A 12,559-nucleotide genomic window follows, 5' to 3' on the forward strand; every position below is an offset into this window, starting at 1 on the left:
GATTGAACAATTTAGGCCTACACTGTGAATGAATTGTCTGAAAATAATTCAGTTTTTTCAGACTATGGTTTTTGATCAGATTCAGAAAGTTAAATCTTATTGGGATGTTTGTAGGTTGGTCAACATTACATTTCCAACCTTAAATTTCCTTTACAGTATTTATTATACCCCCGCAAACGAAGTTTAGGGGGGTATATTGGTTTCACCCTGTCCGTCTGTCCGTCTGTCTGTCTGTCCGTCTGTCCGTCTGTCTGTAGACGCAACTTTGTCCCCCCTATAGAATTTTTTATTACTGCATGGAACAGTTTGAAAATTTGTACATATGTTGAACACCATCTGAAGATGTGCACCTGCAATTTTTTTTAAGATCAGACAAGATTTAATGATTTTATGACAGTTTTCATTTTCCTTATTCTATATATTGTACACTAATGTTGAAAAGTAAGGGAGGTAATCCTTACAGATTTTATTAATTAATTAATAGAAAACACTCTAAAATATATTTATATAAATACATCCAGATGGAGTTTTTTGTCTTTATGTCTTAATTAATAAAAAAAAAATATTTTTTATAAGTATTCTATCAACTGACAATGCAAAGTTTTTGTTTGTCAATGATAAATTCTTAGGAGCTAATGAGAACATCAAAGACAAGTGTGGCTGAATTCATTTGTCCCAAGGGAGCCATTATCTGAGCCATGGCTCAGATGGAGCATGTGTTTAGGGGAAATTGATAATCTGTAAAATGGGTGATGGTTTTGGGGCTATTTTAAAACTGTTTCATGTAAACCAAAAGGTCTATCATTATAAGGAAATAAATAATATAATTATTAATAAAGAAGTTAAACTATTTTTAGAGGTTGTTGAAATTTATTTGTCAAGTAATTTGATGAAGTGACCCTATTGGGCATTAATTTAAATGAAATTCAAAATTACTGATATGATTGTAGTGTTTTGGCAATTTTAAAATTGTTTGTAATATTAAATTTTCTTTTTTACATATTTTTACATAGTATGGTAATTATGGTAATGTTTTGGGAGTTTATTAAATTTAACAAACTCATCAAAGAAAATCATAGTCCTATGGGATCAATTTTCTGATATGGAGTTCAATTGTGCCATAGGAGAAAGTGAGAAAAATTTGAAACAACTAATTGCATCTGTCAAGACTCTTATTAGAAAGATATTGAAAGTTTTATCAACAGAAGAGCATTGCTTGGCTACCGGTATTTCTATTCACTGCAAAGGGAGGGGTTATTGTCATTTTGTTGGTTTTTCCTTAAATCAATTAAATTAAAAAAATATATCATCAAAAACATACATTTGTAAATGTATTGCTGTTATAGATATGTTTTTACAGTGAAATTCTGACAATTTTGATTTTAATTTTTCTTTGTTAACTTTTTTTTTTTTTTTTTTACAATTCTAGAATTTTTTTTTTTATGTGTTCCAAACCTTAATTATTATTCAATTCAATTATTTGTCCCATTTGAATTAGCCTAGCGGGGGTATTAGTCCCATTAGGACAGTTCTAGTTTAGACTGTTTCCACTTCAAACATTAATAGATGAAAAATTACTCATTTAATACCTTGTGTTTTTTTGTGTCTCATTAATTCCTTTAATGTTGTTTGTAGAACATGCTAGCTGACTTCAGGGCAAGAGGAGGAAGATTGAAGTTGAACTATGACAACCTACCAAAGGGACCAGTCATAACCTACGACTCAAAGAAGCCTCTACCCTTAAAGGAGACATCTAATGGTCAGAATGGGACAACAAAAACTAATACTACAGAAACTGAGAGCCCAAGAAAGAAACCAGTCAAGGTACCAGTGTGTCTGAATAATTGGGAATATAAAATTTTCTTGTCAAATTTGAATACCAGTACATGTACTTGTTAATGTTTAAAAAATAGCAAAAAGTAAGTTTCTAATGGTTTATTTTTTATAGAGAAGATTCAGACAGAGACAGTTAACAGCTCTGTATAATAATATAGAGCATGTCTATTATATGTATATATTAAGGTGATCATATTTATTTTGTACATATAGATTGATTGCCTGGATTTTGGCCGGCATCAGAGATTGGTGGTTCTGCTCAGTAGTTACTCCGAGAAGTCAGATAACCACCCAATGCCTTGTCTGGCCCCGCAGTGAGTTCGCTCTTCATAAGTAGCCATTGTTGTTGATTCATGTATACCGTTACATTGCTTTATTTTTATAAAAAATGAAATGAAACAATGCATTTGTTATTATGACTAGATTACTCACAATGGAGTTTTATGGAAGTCAAGATATTACACTTGGAGGATTTTTAGAGAAGTTCTGTTTTAGGTGAGGAAAAAATATTTCTTATAAATGAATGCATGTATAAATAGTTCATGGTAGTAATTTTCACCAAAGAAAATTATATGGCATACATGGAATAGTTATATTCAGTGTCGGATGTATTCTCCCTATATGACTCTTACATGTTTATACTGGTTTAATTGATATATTGCGTTGTGTTCTACAGAGAGTCCTATTCTTGTCAGCCAAACACATGTACCTCAGCCAACTGTGATGTACCCATGTTGGACCATGTCCGACGAATCATCAGCAGTACGGGGGCCATCTATATCTCCCTCAGGAAGCTCCCCAATTGTGTCCCTGGGGGAGAGAAGGCCCTGATGATGTGGAATTGGTGTCGAAAGTGTAGACAGGTCAGCAGAGTACAAAACCTTGTTTTATAACTGCAGATCTTTACAGTGTATGTCCAAAGTTAAATATTTTATGAGATTTTGTAGTTTCATTTAATCTTTCGTTCATTTTAATATCATAATTTAAATACATGTTAGAATGTTAAACTGTTGTTTTGCTTTTAATGAAGAACACTTACCTGTACATGTACTTGGTTTTGATTGTTGTCTAGTATATGCTGTAAATATGGACATTCCTGTAGGTTTTTGATTACTCAAATTCATTGTGAAAACAGTATGCCTTGTATCATTTCTATCATATGAATGTCTCATGTCTCCCCTAAGAGCAATGATATCTTAGCTAGCTCATGGTTACTAACGCAAGCAAATACTTTCCTCTCGCGTATTTAGTAAAAATATAGTGAAAATCACATATTTATTGTAAATTTCCAAATGTACTGTATAAAAAGTCCCCATGCTTTTCCATTATCTTCGTTTATAGAGTGGACATTTTCTAGGATAAATGATGATAAACTACTTTAATATGTTACCCATTTTTCATTCACTAGGCCACACCCCTTGTTCCGATGAGTATGGACAGCTGGAACATGTCCTTCGCTAAGTACCTGGAGCTCCGGTTCCATGCGACCTCCTTTGTGCGGAGGGTGGGCTCTGAGCCCTGTAGCCACTCCCTCCACCAGTTCTTTAGTCAGTACTTTGGACACCACAATATAGTGGCAACATTCAAGTAAGTAAATGCATGTTGGTAATTTTATCTTTTGTTGGAAGATTGCACGTATCAAGTATCAAGTTACACATAAAAGTTATTAATAATAAATTCCAGTTATAGAATATTTCCTTGAATTTTGTAATGTTGTTGAATGGAATTAAGTTAATGCAGTATATTAAATCTTAGTTTTATATCTGAAAGATATTTTCATCTATGTAGATACTACCCAATAACAAGAAGAGAAGTTGTGCTTCCCCCACCAATCATTTGCATTGAAGACGGAATGCAGATAACTCACTGGACCAGACTCAAAGACGAAGTCCGCTTTCTAACTACCAAGTATGTTGAAAAGACTCAGAAATTTTTCCTCTGTTTTTATTTCTTGAGATTTTTTTGTAGGATATGGTGATGATGCTTCAACTTAAACAAAAATCAAGAATCTATCAACCAGTCAATATGAGACAAGAATAAGAGCACATACCGTGTGTTATCATGGCATGATGTTATAATGTGGAGTGAACTGATTCTTTTTTGCCCTTGTAGATGTACTGATATGTTTGCCTCTATCCATGCTGCCATTGTGAACACAAGCTGTGAGAACCACCAGGAAACCCTGAATAAACTCATCACAGACTACAAAACCATTATTCCAGTAGGTTTTTGCTTGTAATACTGTATTTCACTTTAAGTTTGACAGATCTTATTTTTTGGCACAGCTATGATTATGATAATACATAACTGTCATGATTTGATGGCCAGAAGAAATTATCTTTACATCTTGTATGTTATTAATTTTGGTAATTACAAGAAATTTATTTTGGCAAGTTGATTCTCTTAAAGTTTAATTATTTGATATTATGTGTGAAGACAAAAGTTGTACATGTATTTAAAGTTGTTAATAACTATATAATGTGGTAAGTGGATCTTTTTCACAATATCTGAACATGTGTGTGTTAAACTTTACTTTTACAAGACTGAAAAAAGCAGAATAAAGGATTTAGCAGATGAGATAAGGCAGCACCTTGCAGCCATTTGGTTGGACATTGATAGTAAAGCTGATGTCAACGGTAAGTATGAGGTTCAAGATATTATTCTTAGTTTAAGAGAGTGGGATGGTTGTGGCCATTTTTAGACTGTAATGATCTCCTTTTAAAATTTGAAGAAGAGTTCTGTATGATGATATAGAAAAAAAAACTCAGAAGTAAAAGCTAAAATTTTTCTTCACTAATGTAAATGATAGTCTAGAACTTAAAAATTATATCTAACAATTTCAGGTAGGTCTGACAGGTAACTTGTGTACCACCAGCCTCCTTAAAATAAACCACAGTTCTCTTTTGACTTTCATGCTTGTCATTTTCACTGTATTTTATTTTTCTGCAGGTTTATTACAATATTTCATTTTGATGATAGCATTGTTCAATTTTAGGAATTACAGTGCAGCTGTATTTGATTCAAGATGACATTGTGAAGGTCAAAAAACTGATAGCAGATGCCATACAGAATTGGAATCACAAGTAATACTGAATTTTTGTTCTCAATGGTGCATTGTGTTGTAGAGTTTAGCAGAGTTATGCCCCTTGAATAAACTAAATACATTTAGTTCACCAAAGAATGTTCCTTCAATAGGCATTTTTCAAATTCTTGCAGGTTACAAGAGCTGGTCTCTCAGCAGAAGAAGTACAGTAAACAGGCCAGGAAAGAGGCCACGCCTCCCCCTCCCTCAGAGGACGACAGCAAACTGGTATGGTACTCTGCTGAAATTACCCTGAAACTTTATTTTACTATTTTTGCTGGTGGAATTTATTGTGAAATTAACACGGTGCTTTAAAATTTTTCAATCAGCATTAAAGTTAGAACTATTTTAACATGACCTTTGACTTTTGGTAGGATGTAACCATCTTTTTCTTGCATCAATACAAGTAAAAAATTGCACTGGTTTCGAGTGAAATATGCTTAGATTGCGTAGTCTTAGCTCAAAAGCCAGACAAATCTTGTTGATTTTCAAAGATTGAGTCATGGCTGAGTGGCCAACAATGAAATAGACAGGCCTTCGTCACATTGCTGTTTGACTCAACTACCCAAGTTCAAGCTCCTGTCAAAATGCTTCTAATTTACTGTTGGTCAGATGAAATGTTCAGACATATTTTGCCATAGTACTGTAAACATTTTATATTTGGTGTGTACATTATTATGTTGAAGAGAGCTTTTTATCAAGTTTGTGTTGATTTGAATTGGCGTTTTCTTCAATATTCCTATTATTATACATGTATGCATGGCATTTAGCAATATACTTGATTTAGCGGAAGCTTCCTTCTACCAAAATGCTAAATGGAATACACAGCCAAGTGTGGTACATTTATATTAACTTGTAAATGAATTCAAAAACTTGAAATTGACATATTTTCTTCACTTGTATTGTTGTTTATTCATATAATTTTTTGTAGGGTACTTCAGCATCCTCCCAGCATTCTGAGACATTAGATTCACAGTCTTTGACGTCTACATCAGACTTTACAGAGGTAGATATACCACCAGGGCTGGATCCATATGGTAGAGGTAGGTTTGATTCCTGATGAATGAACCTAATGATTAAGCTTTGTTAATTGATTGGTTATACAGTTTGTTGTTTTCAACTAATTACACCTTTGAAAGAACTTCAATTTGTAGTTAAATACAGTTTGAGTATCAAAGAGGTACTGTAATGTTCTCTTGCTTAAAAGCCTTACATATGGTTTGCACTGTTGGAAGGTAGATTATGCATTAATTTATCAAACTACATGATTGTGACTTTGAAACTTTCAGTTGAATAATTTCTGATTTTACTTTTAGCTCCCTCTATGCCAGTGAGAATAAATGACGCAGTAGAGGCAAACTTCAAGGAAACTTGTAAGTTATTTTTATTATTTTTTTTTTTTGGAGGGGGGGGGGGTTAACTTCTTTGATGTGTGTGTTCTTCTAAAATTTGATTTTTCAGGGCATATAGGAATATATTTCAGTATATATGCATATAGTAATTAAGAGATTGACTTTTTGTTATGCACCTCAAAAAATATTTATTGATGTAAACATGAATATTTCAGCTGAATCTCTCAGTGATTTCATACTTGTACAAGAAGGTTTGATTTCACATCAAATAACAACTCTATAATCAATGTTCATTATTCCTGCTTCTGACTAATGGTTATGATTTGTAAGGCATGTGCTCTTGTCCACTGTTTCCATTAGATGTACAATGAAACTCATAACAAAATGGTAATGCTGCATCTATGCTGCATCTACATGTATCCAATGCAGATATACATGTACCTGTACTTGTATTTATGTAAGCACATATTTCCACATGTACTGTGGAATCATCAATTTTCGTGGGGGCCAATTTTCGTGGATTCCTGAAATTTTATAGGTTCGTGGGGACGTAATTTCGTGTATTTTCTTATACCTACAAAACGAAATATGACTTTATAACCCTAATATACTATTCGAGGAGGATGTTAATTCGTGGATGAGAGGTACCCACGAAATCCACGAAAATTGAGCCACCACGAAATCTAATGATTCCACAGTATATGTACTAATACATGTATGCTGTTATCAGATATCTTCAAAGGCATTAAATACTTGTCATCCCTTGCATGCATATGAATGCATTTGTAGCTTTCCTGATCGAGCCATCGACTTGAAAATAAGCTTTTTCGATGAAAATTTGTCTATTGTCGTTGATGTTGTTTAATCATAATATTAAACCAAGTTAACAGCAAATGAGGATCCGAGGTTCATGCTTTTTAAATGTACATTTTTTACAAGTGATAGTTTTTAGCTCGGTTGAGTGATGTGGTCTCTTGACCTCTTGTTTAAAGTTTTCAAGTTGTTCATGATGATTGAAATCTTTCTCATAGTAAAATTGAATACCAATGCTAAATATATTTGTATTTCATTCTGTTCATTTGGTTTACACTAATAATTCTAATAATAAAGGTTTGGACTATGCAAAAAAAAAAGTGTTTATGACCTAACAGATACATGGAAAAAGTCAAATTAACCATAATATTTATATAATGAATATTTTTTTCATATGGCAAAAATTTACCCTCTGAACATTTTGCTACTTTATATATACCCTTTTATGTTTTTGTTTAATTTTTTGTGTTCTTTTTTTATATAAATGATACTTGGAAAATGAAAGTAAGCATAGGTAAAAAAAAAAGCATTTGAGGGGTTAGCACTGAATTGAAGGATGAATTCAAAACATTCAATATTGAATTTGTCATGAGATAGACCAATGAAATAAATGTAATAAAGTATCCTAGCAGTTTATATGGACTGGTTTGTTTGTATTTTCAGATTACGCCCTGTCTACTGAGAGTAACCAGTACAGTGTCACCCCCGGAATAGATGCAGGTATATTAGAGGATGCAGAAAAACTACGGTCCAAGTCAGGGGACACCACTCAATATGTGGTGGTTCATTTTCCTGAAGGTGATGGGGGTCTATATTCTCCTGGCACCCCTTTTATACACCAAGTCCGGCTTCCACGAAAATTCCATAGTGGGAATTCAAAACACCAAAATGGAAAAACCCAAAACATCCCCTTTTCAGCATGAAATACTGTATAAAATCATGTCATTTTATTTGATGTGACTAGCTAGATTCATGGATAGTAATATCCTTCTTTTTACCCCCATTCCTGCCAGCATTACTCACTGATGCAGTTTATTCTGGTATATCCAAAACACCCTGAAAAACACAGTAGATTATGCCTAAAATATCATATTTATATTGCACAAATTTAGTTCTTTGAATTTCATGACAGAATTCTTCATTTCTGCAGATGCTGGGGAAGTTGACAAAGAGTCGACAAAGTTGGATGTTGCTGACATGATGATGTCACAGGAAGTGGAGGGTACCAGTAGCAAAGACCAGATACAACCAAGCAGTTCAAAAAGCAACTTAAAGAAAACTGGTAAGCTTCCTGAATTTATGCTTCACCGTACTTCCCCTACACGAATGTAACTGTTCATATTAAACCTCTCTTTTATTATGACACCTTTAGATTACTCCCTGATTTGCATTTAGAGGCCCTTGGATGCCTTTTTGATTCTCTCACATTCCTTCTCTCATAACTCATTAAATAAAGGTTGTCAGCAAGATATTTTGAGATGAATTGATTAAGCCTTAGGGTTATTTTTTCTTTTAATTTTTAATTTTCGGAATTTTATTTAATAATTTGAATTAATTTTAGTGAATAGATATCAATCTAAGTTAAAGAATGTTTTATGGAAATAATTTTATATCAATTATTTTATGTAGGTTCATCAGATGATATTTTGGATGGACATAAGATGGACAGAATTACAAACATCAAGAGTCGGGTGACAAACTTCCTTGGAGGATCCAGCATTCCAAACACTCTCAAGGTGTAAGTGTCTGGATCTTCTCACTATGCATCTTAATTACATGTATAGATCTCAATGTTAAATATACTAGAATATCCAATGCTCCCAGATATGGAAGTCTGAAATTAAGTCTGTGCATTTTGTAATTTCATTGTACCTTGAATTTTTTATCAATCAAGAAATAATGCATGCCTGGTTAATCTCATTTAATAGTAGGAAATTAGATATCAATTACGGTAACCATTGAATGAAATATTTAAAAAAAACTTTTTAAAAAACTATATATATATGTAGATGAAAATAAGTCTCAATATTGTCTATATGAACCATGTGGTCTGTTTCAGGAATTATGATGAGCACCATCAGCTGCCAGCTGGCAAAGTGCCAGTACTAATCTATGACGATGAACCCAGCTCTATCATCGCCTATACTTTAGGGTGAGGAAAATTGCTAATGCATTTGAAATACCTCCCCTACTGAATTGGTGAAATTTTATGTTTGCCATGAATTATTTGGTGCAAGTACTAAAATGTAAGCTTAATTTGGTTGCTGTAGGTCGCAGGAATATTTTGCCAAACTCCAGGAAATCCAAGCTTCCATTACCCAGAGAGATTCAACTCAAAACAAGTAAGGCTTATCGTTCTAGATTTTGAGATTCTTTTAGGCTTATTGAGAACATTTACATACAAAGATGCGGAACAGAAGCTCAACAAGAAAATTCATGTATACAGACTATATAGCAAAAGCTGCTAAATGCTTGTAATTTTAGACAAAATAAATTGGACTAACTTTAAAAATACAGTAAAACTCACTTAGTACGAACACGGATATGGTGAATTCTCGGATATAGCGAAGTTATTTTTTAGTCCCTGGTAAAATTCTTAACACATCTTTGCAAAATTTTACGGTTATAACAAATTCGGATATAATGAATTTACAGATATAGCGAACTCATTTTAAGTCCTATTGAGGTAAATATTCACAAAATTTAACACTTTTATAATGAATTTCTTCACAGCAAAAAAAATTTGCACTTCCACTTAACATAATAGTTTGAATGAATATATTTTCACATATATTTTTCAATTTACAATTCGATTATTAAAGGTATCAAAGTAATGTATTTTTATTTTAAGCCTCAATTAACAAAAATTATTATCTGGTGAAAGAAAACGTGTATATAGTGAATTCGCTATAGTTATTATTACGAATCCATAATACGGATATAATGAAGTAAGTCCATTGGTCCCTCGGACTTTCCTATAACTGAGTTTTATTGTATTTAGTTTGAATGAAATTTGTTGAAATTATAGGTGTCAACATTTTTAGCTCACCTGAGCTTTTTGAGAACTGCAATACTCAACATATGATATGACTATAAAATCATCCTTTTAGAAAAGGGACATGATTATAAAAATAAGAATATCCAGGGTGAAATATGGATTTTATTTATACAGGATCTACATGTATTATTGTACATTGTCCAGATAGTTTATATTATGACTCCATTAAGCTGATTTTATCATACCTATTGTTCCTCAGGTGAGCGATGTGGCCCATGGGCCTCTTGTTTTAGACACCGTGTGGAATTGTGCAAAATTTTTTTTTTTTCACAATGAAGTTCTATTTTCGAACATGTAGCTCTACAACTTTTTCCTGCAAAGGTTTAGTTCTCAACTATTTCAGTCATAACTGGTGTATGTTTGTGCTATACTGGTTATAAACTTTTGTGTGTATGCATATGATAATTTTTTGAGTATTTTGTTCATAGGGAGTTCAAGTTTGGTAAATCTGGCGAGCATGACATGGCATCAGCTGAGAGTTCTGAGACAGGTAAGAACACAGATTGATTGATTGATTCTGCTTATCCTCTGACAAATCTTGCTGTGTCAGTATTGTGCATTTAATATATCATATAATATTGCTTCTTTTTGCTGTGGTTATTTCAGTACCAAAGTTATAGTGAATAGATTTACTCCAGCACAAATCTTTCATTAGGTATTGATTGTCTCATAGCATCTCTTCTTTCTTGTTTATCAAGTATTTATTTTCTTCATTGAAATGAAATTCAGATGTAAATTAAATAAAGGTTTGTTGTCACATATATATGTCTTCTACATAAAGTTGTGGAAACAGTCAAACAGCTAGCAATGGTGAATGTCTGCTACATGTATAAGTTGCATTGATATACTACTTGACTGTATTTATATTATACTTGTACAATTGGCTTTCACTGTGATGTATACCTGACTTTGGCTTCCTCTACATTTTCAAACCCACCTGTAGGAAGAAAACATGGATCTGGTGTCTTGTCCTTTTTACGGGGGTCAAATTCTCGAGATACGAGCCCCAAACCCCACAGAAAGCAGGAGTATGTGGACACAGTGAAGTACACCCCTAAAATAGACCTAGACAGTGTCGAAATAGGTAAAACCAGCCCTCACACACTATCTGTATGGCATAAATCACTTTTCATACACAAAAACTTTATCTGCCAATAAGTGACTTTGTGAAGCTTGCATCTTTGGTTCATAAAATAGAATTTCTTATGAAGGTATCTCCTACTTCTCATACCTAAGAAGTAAATCTTCTGATAAGAGTATCACTAGAGTGAGTGGGGTCGTGCATCACAATGTATTTCATGAATGTATTTGTGAAAAAAGATATCTTGTGAAGGTAAAGTGATCTACAGTTGAAAGTAAACTCATTTCCTTCCCAAAACAGATCTGGAAAGTGCCAAAATAGGCAAAACCAGCAACAATTCAAGAAGTATGTATGTACGGTTGCCTGTGTATCTTAAATCTTGTTTCCATATTTTTTTTTGGTCTATACACATTTCATTGTAGACAAAATGTACTCACATGGAATGTCATTAAATTTCTAGATGAATGTAAATGTCACGAAGTATTGTTTAAAAATACTACACTCGGGAAGAACTGACTACTGTTGAAATCAGACTTGTCTGTCTCAAGTTCAAATTGCTTGCTATTAAGAGTAGGTATTGGGTCCATAGGCTATTAGTGCTTGCCTATTGGAGATGTGAATCACCTTTCTTATGCATACATGTAGATACTTTTTTTGGTCAAAAAGTTAAGTTGCTTCAAACTTTGTAGCTATGATAAATATAAGTTTAAGTTTAGTTCTATATTTATACATTGGTCATGTCATGTTGATTTATAGAAACACAGATGTAAAAAATTCTGATAGAAAATGCAGATTTCTGGTCATCTGGTAGGTCATGTACATGTATTCAAGATGTAATAAATAAATAGCTTCTTCACGAATTTGGATAACCACTCACATACCTAATACTTTTATTAACTTCATGTATGAGACATATTTGTATGTGTTTTACATAAAAATATACTGTAAGAAATAAATGAATTACAATATCTTAATCACATATATTCATCGGAAATGTGTTATTGAAACGAATCAAACATTTTGTATTCGTTTATGTCAGTACAGTACATATGCCTTTGGTATATCTGTTTTGTTTCTAGCTACCTGCATATGAAAACAGTTGTTTATAAATTTGTACATGTACTTCACTGTGTGTTTCAGATGATGTCCAGGATGGGCGGTCTATATTTACCTCCAGTATCCCAGCAGATATAGACAAAAGTCGCACCAATAAACAGACAGCCCTCGTCCACATACAGCTACGTGAGTACATTACTAAAAATATTTGTAATTATGTATTAATTAATGTATCACGTTTTTATGTTTTACCTGTATGGATTATATTAATCCTTCGTCTA

General features: G+C 32.9%; 1 protein-coding gene across 7 annotated transcripts in view; it reads left to right on the top strand.

Annotated features, from left to right (window-relative positions):
• LOC105338263 (1-phosphatidylinositol 3-phosphate 5-kinase) overlaps positions 1-12,559 on the top strand; it is a 29,403-nt gene that overhangs the window by 12,207 nt on the left and 4,637 nt on the right. For 2 of the 7 annotated variants that reach the window (XM_034467820.2, XM_066084251.1), the window contains exons 20-40: positions 1,636-1,824; positions 2,050-2,150; positions 2,260-2,331; positions 2,513-2,699; positions 3,245-3,423; positions 3,625-3,744; positions 3,949-4,057; positions 4,379-4,472; positions 4,832-4,919; positions 5,053-5,146; positions 5,850-5,961; positions 6,235-6,291; positions 6,486-6,521; positions 7,747-7,881; positions 8,234-8,365; positions 8,713-8,821; positions 9,143-9,235; positions 9,354-9,425; positions 10,570-10,631; positions 11,085-11,225; positions 12,363-12,464. In XM_034467820.2, coding sequence (XP_034323711.1) covers positions 1,636-1,824; positions 2,050-2,150; positions 2,260-2,331; positions 2,513-2,699; positions 3,245-3,423; positions 3,625-3,744; positions 3,949-4,057; positions 4,379-4,472; positions 4,832-4,919; positions 5,053-5,146; positions 5,850-5,961; positions 6,235-6,291; positions 6,486-6,521; positions 7,747-7,881; positions 8,234-8,365; positions 8,713-8,821; positions 9,143-9,235; positions 9,354-9,425; positions 10,570-10,631; positions 11,085-11,225; positions 12,363-12,464 — 2,284 coding nt within the window. Of the gene's footprint in view, positions 1-1,635; positions 1,825-2,049; positions 2,151-2,259; positions 2,332-2,512; positions 2,700-3,244; positions 3,424-3,624; positions 3,745-3,948; positions 4,058-4,378; positions 4,473-4,831; positions 4,920-5,052; positions 5,147-5,849; positions 5,962-6,234; positions 6,292-6,485; positions 6,522-7,746; positions 7,882-8,233; positions 8,366-8,712; positions 8,822-9,142; positions 9,236-9,353; positions 9,426-10,569; positions 10,632-11,084; positions 11,226-11,522; positions 12,340-12,362; positions 12,465-12,559 lie in introns of those variants that run through there. The other 5 variants (XM_066084253.1, XM_066084256.1, XM_066084255.1 and 2 more) reach the window with 5 other exon arrangements.

This window comes from Magallana gigas, chromosome 5 (assembly GCF_963853765.1).
Source record: "Magallana gigas chromosome 5, xbMagGiga1.1, whole genome shotgun sequence".
Classification (NCBI taxonomy): Eukaryota; Metazoa; Mollusca; class Bivalvia; order Ostreida; family Ostreidae; genus Magallana; species Magallana gigas.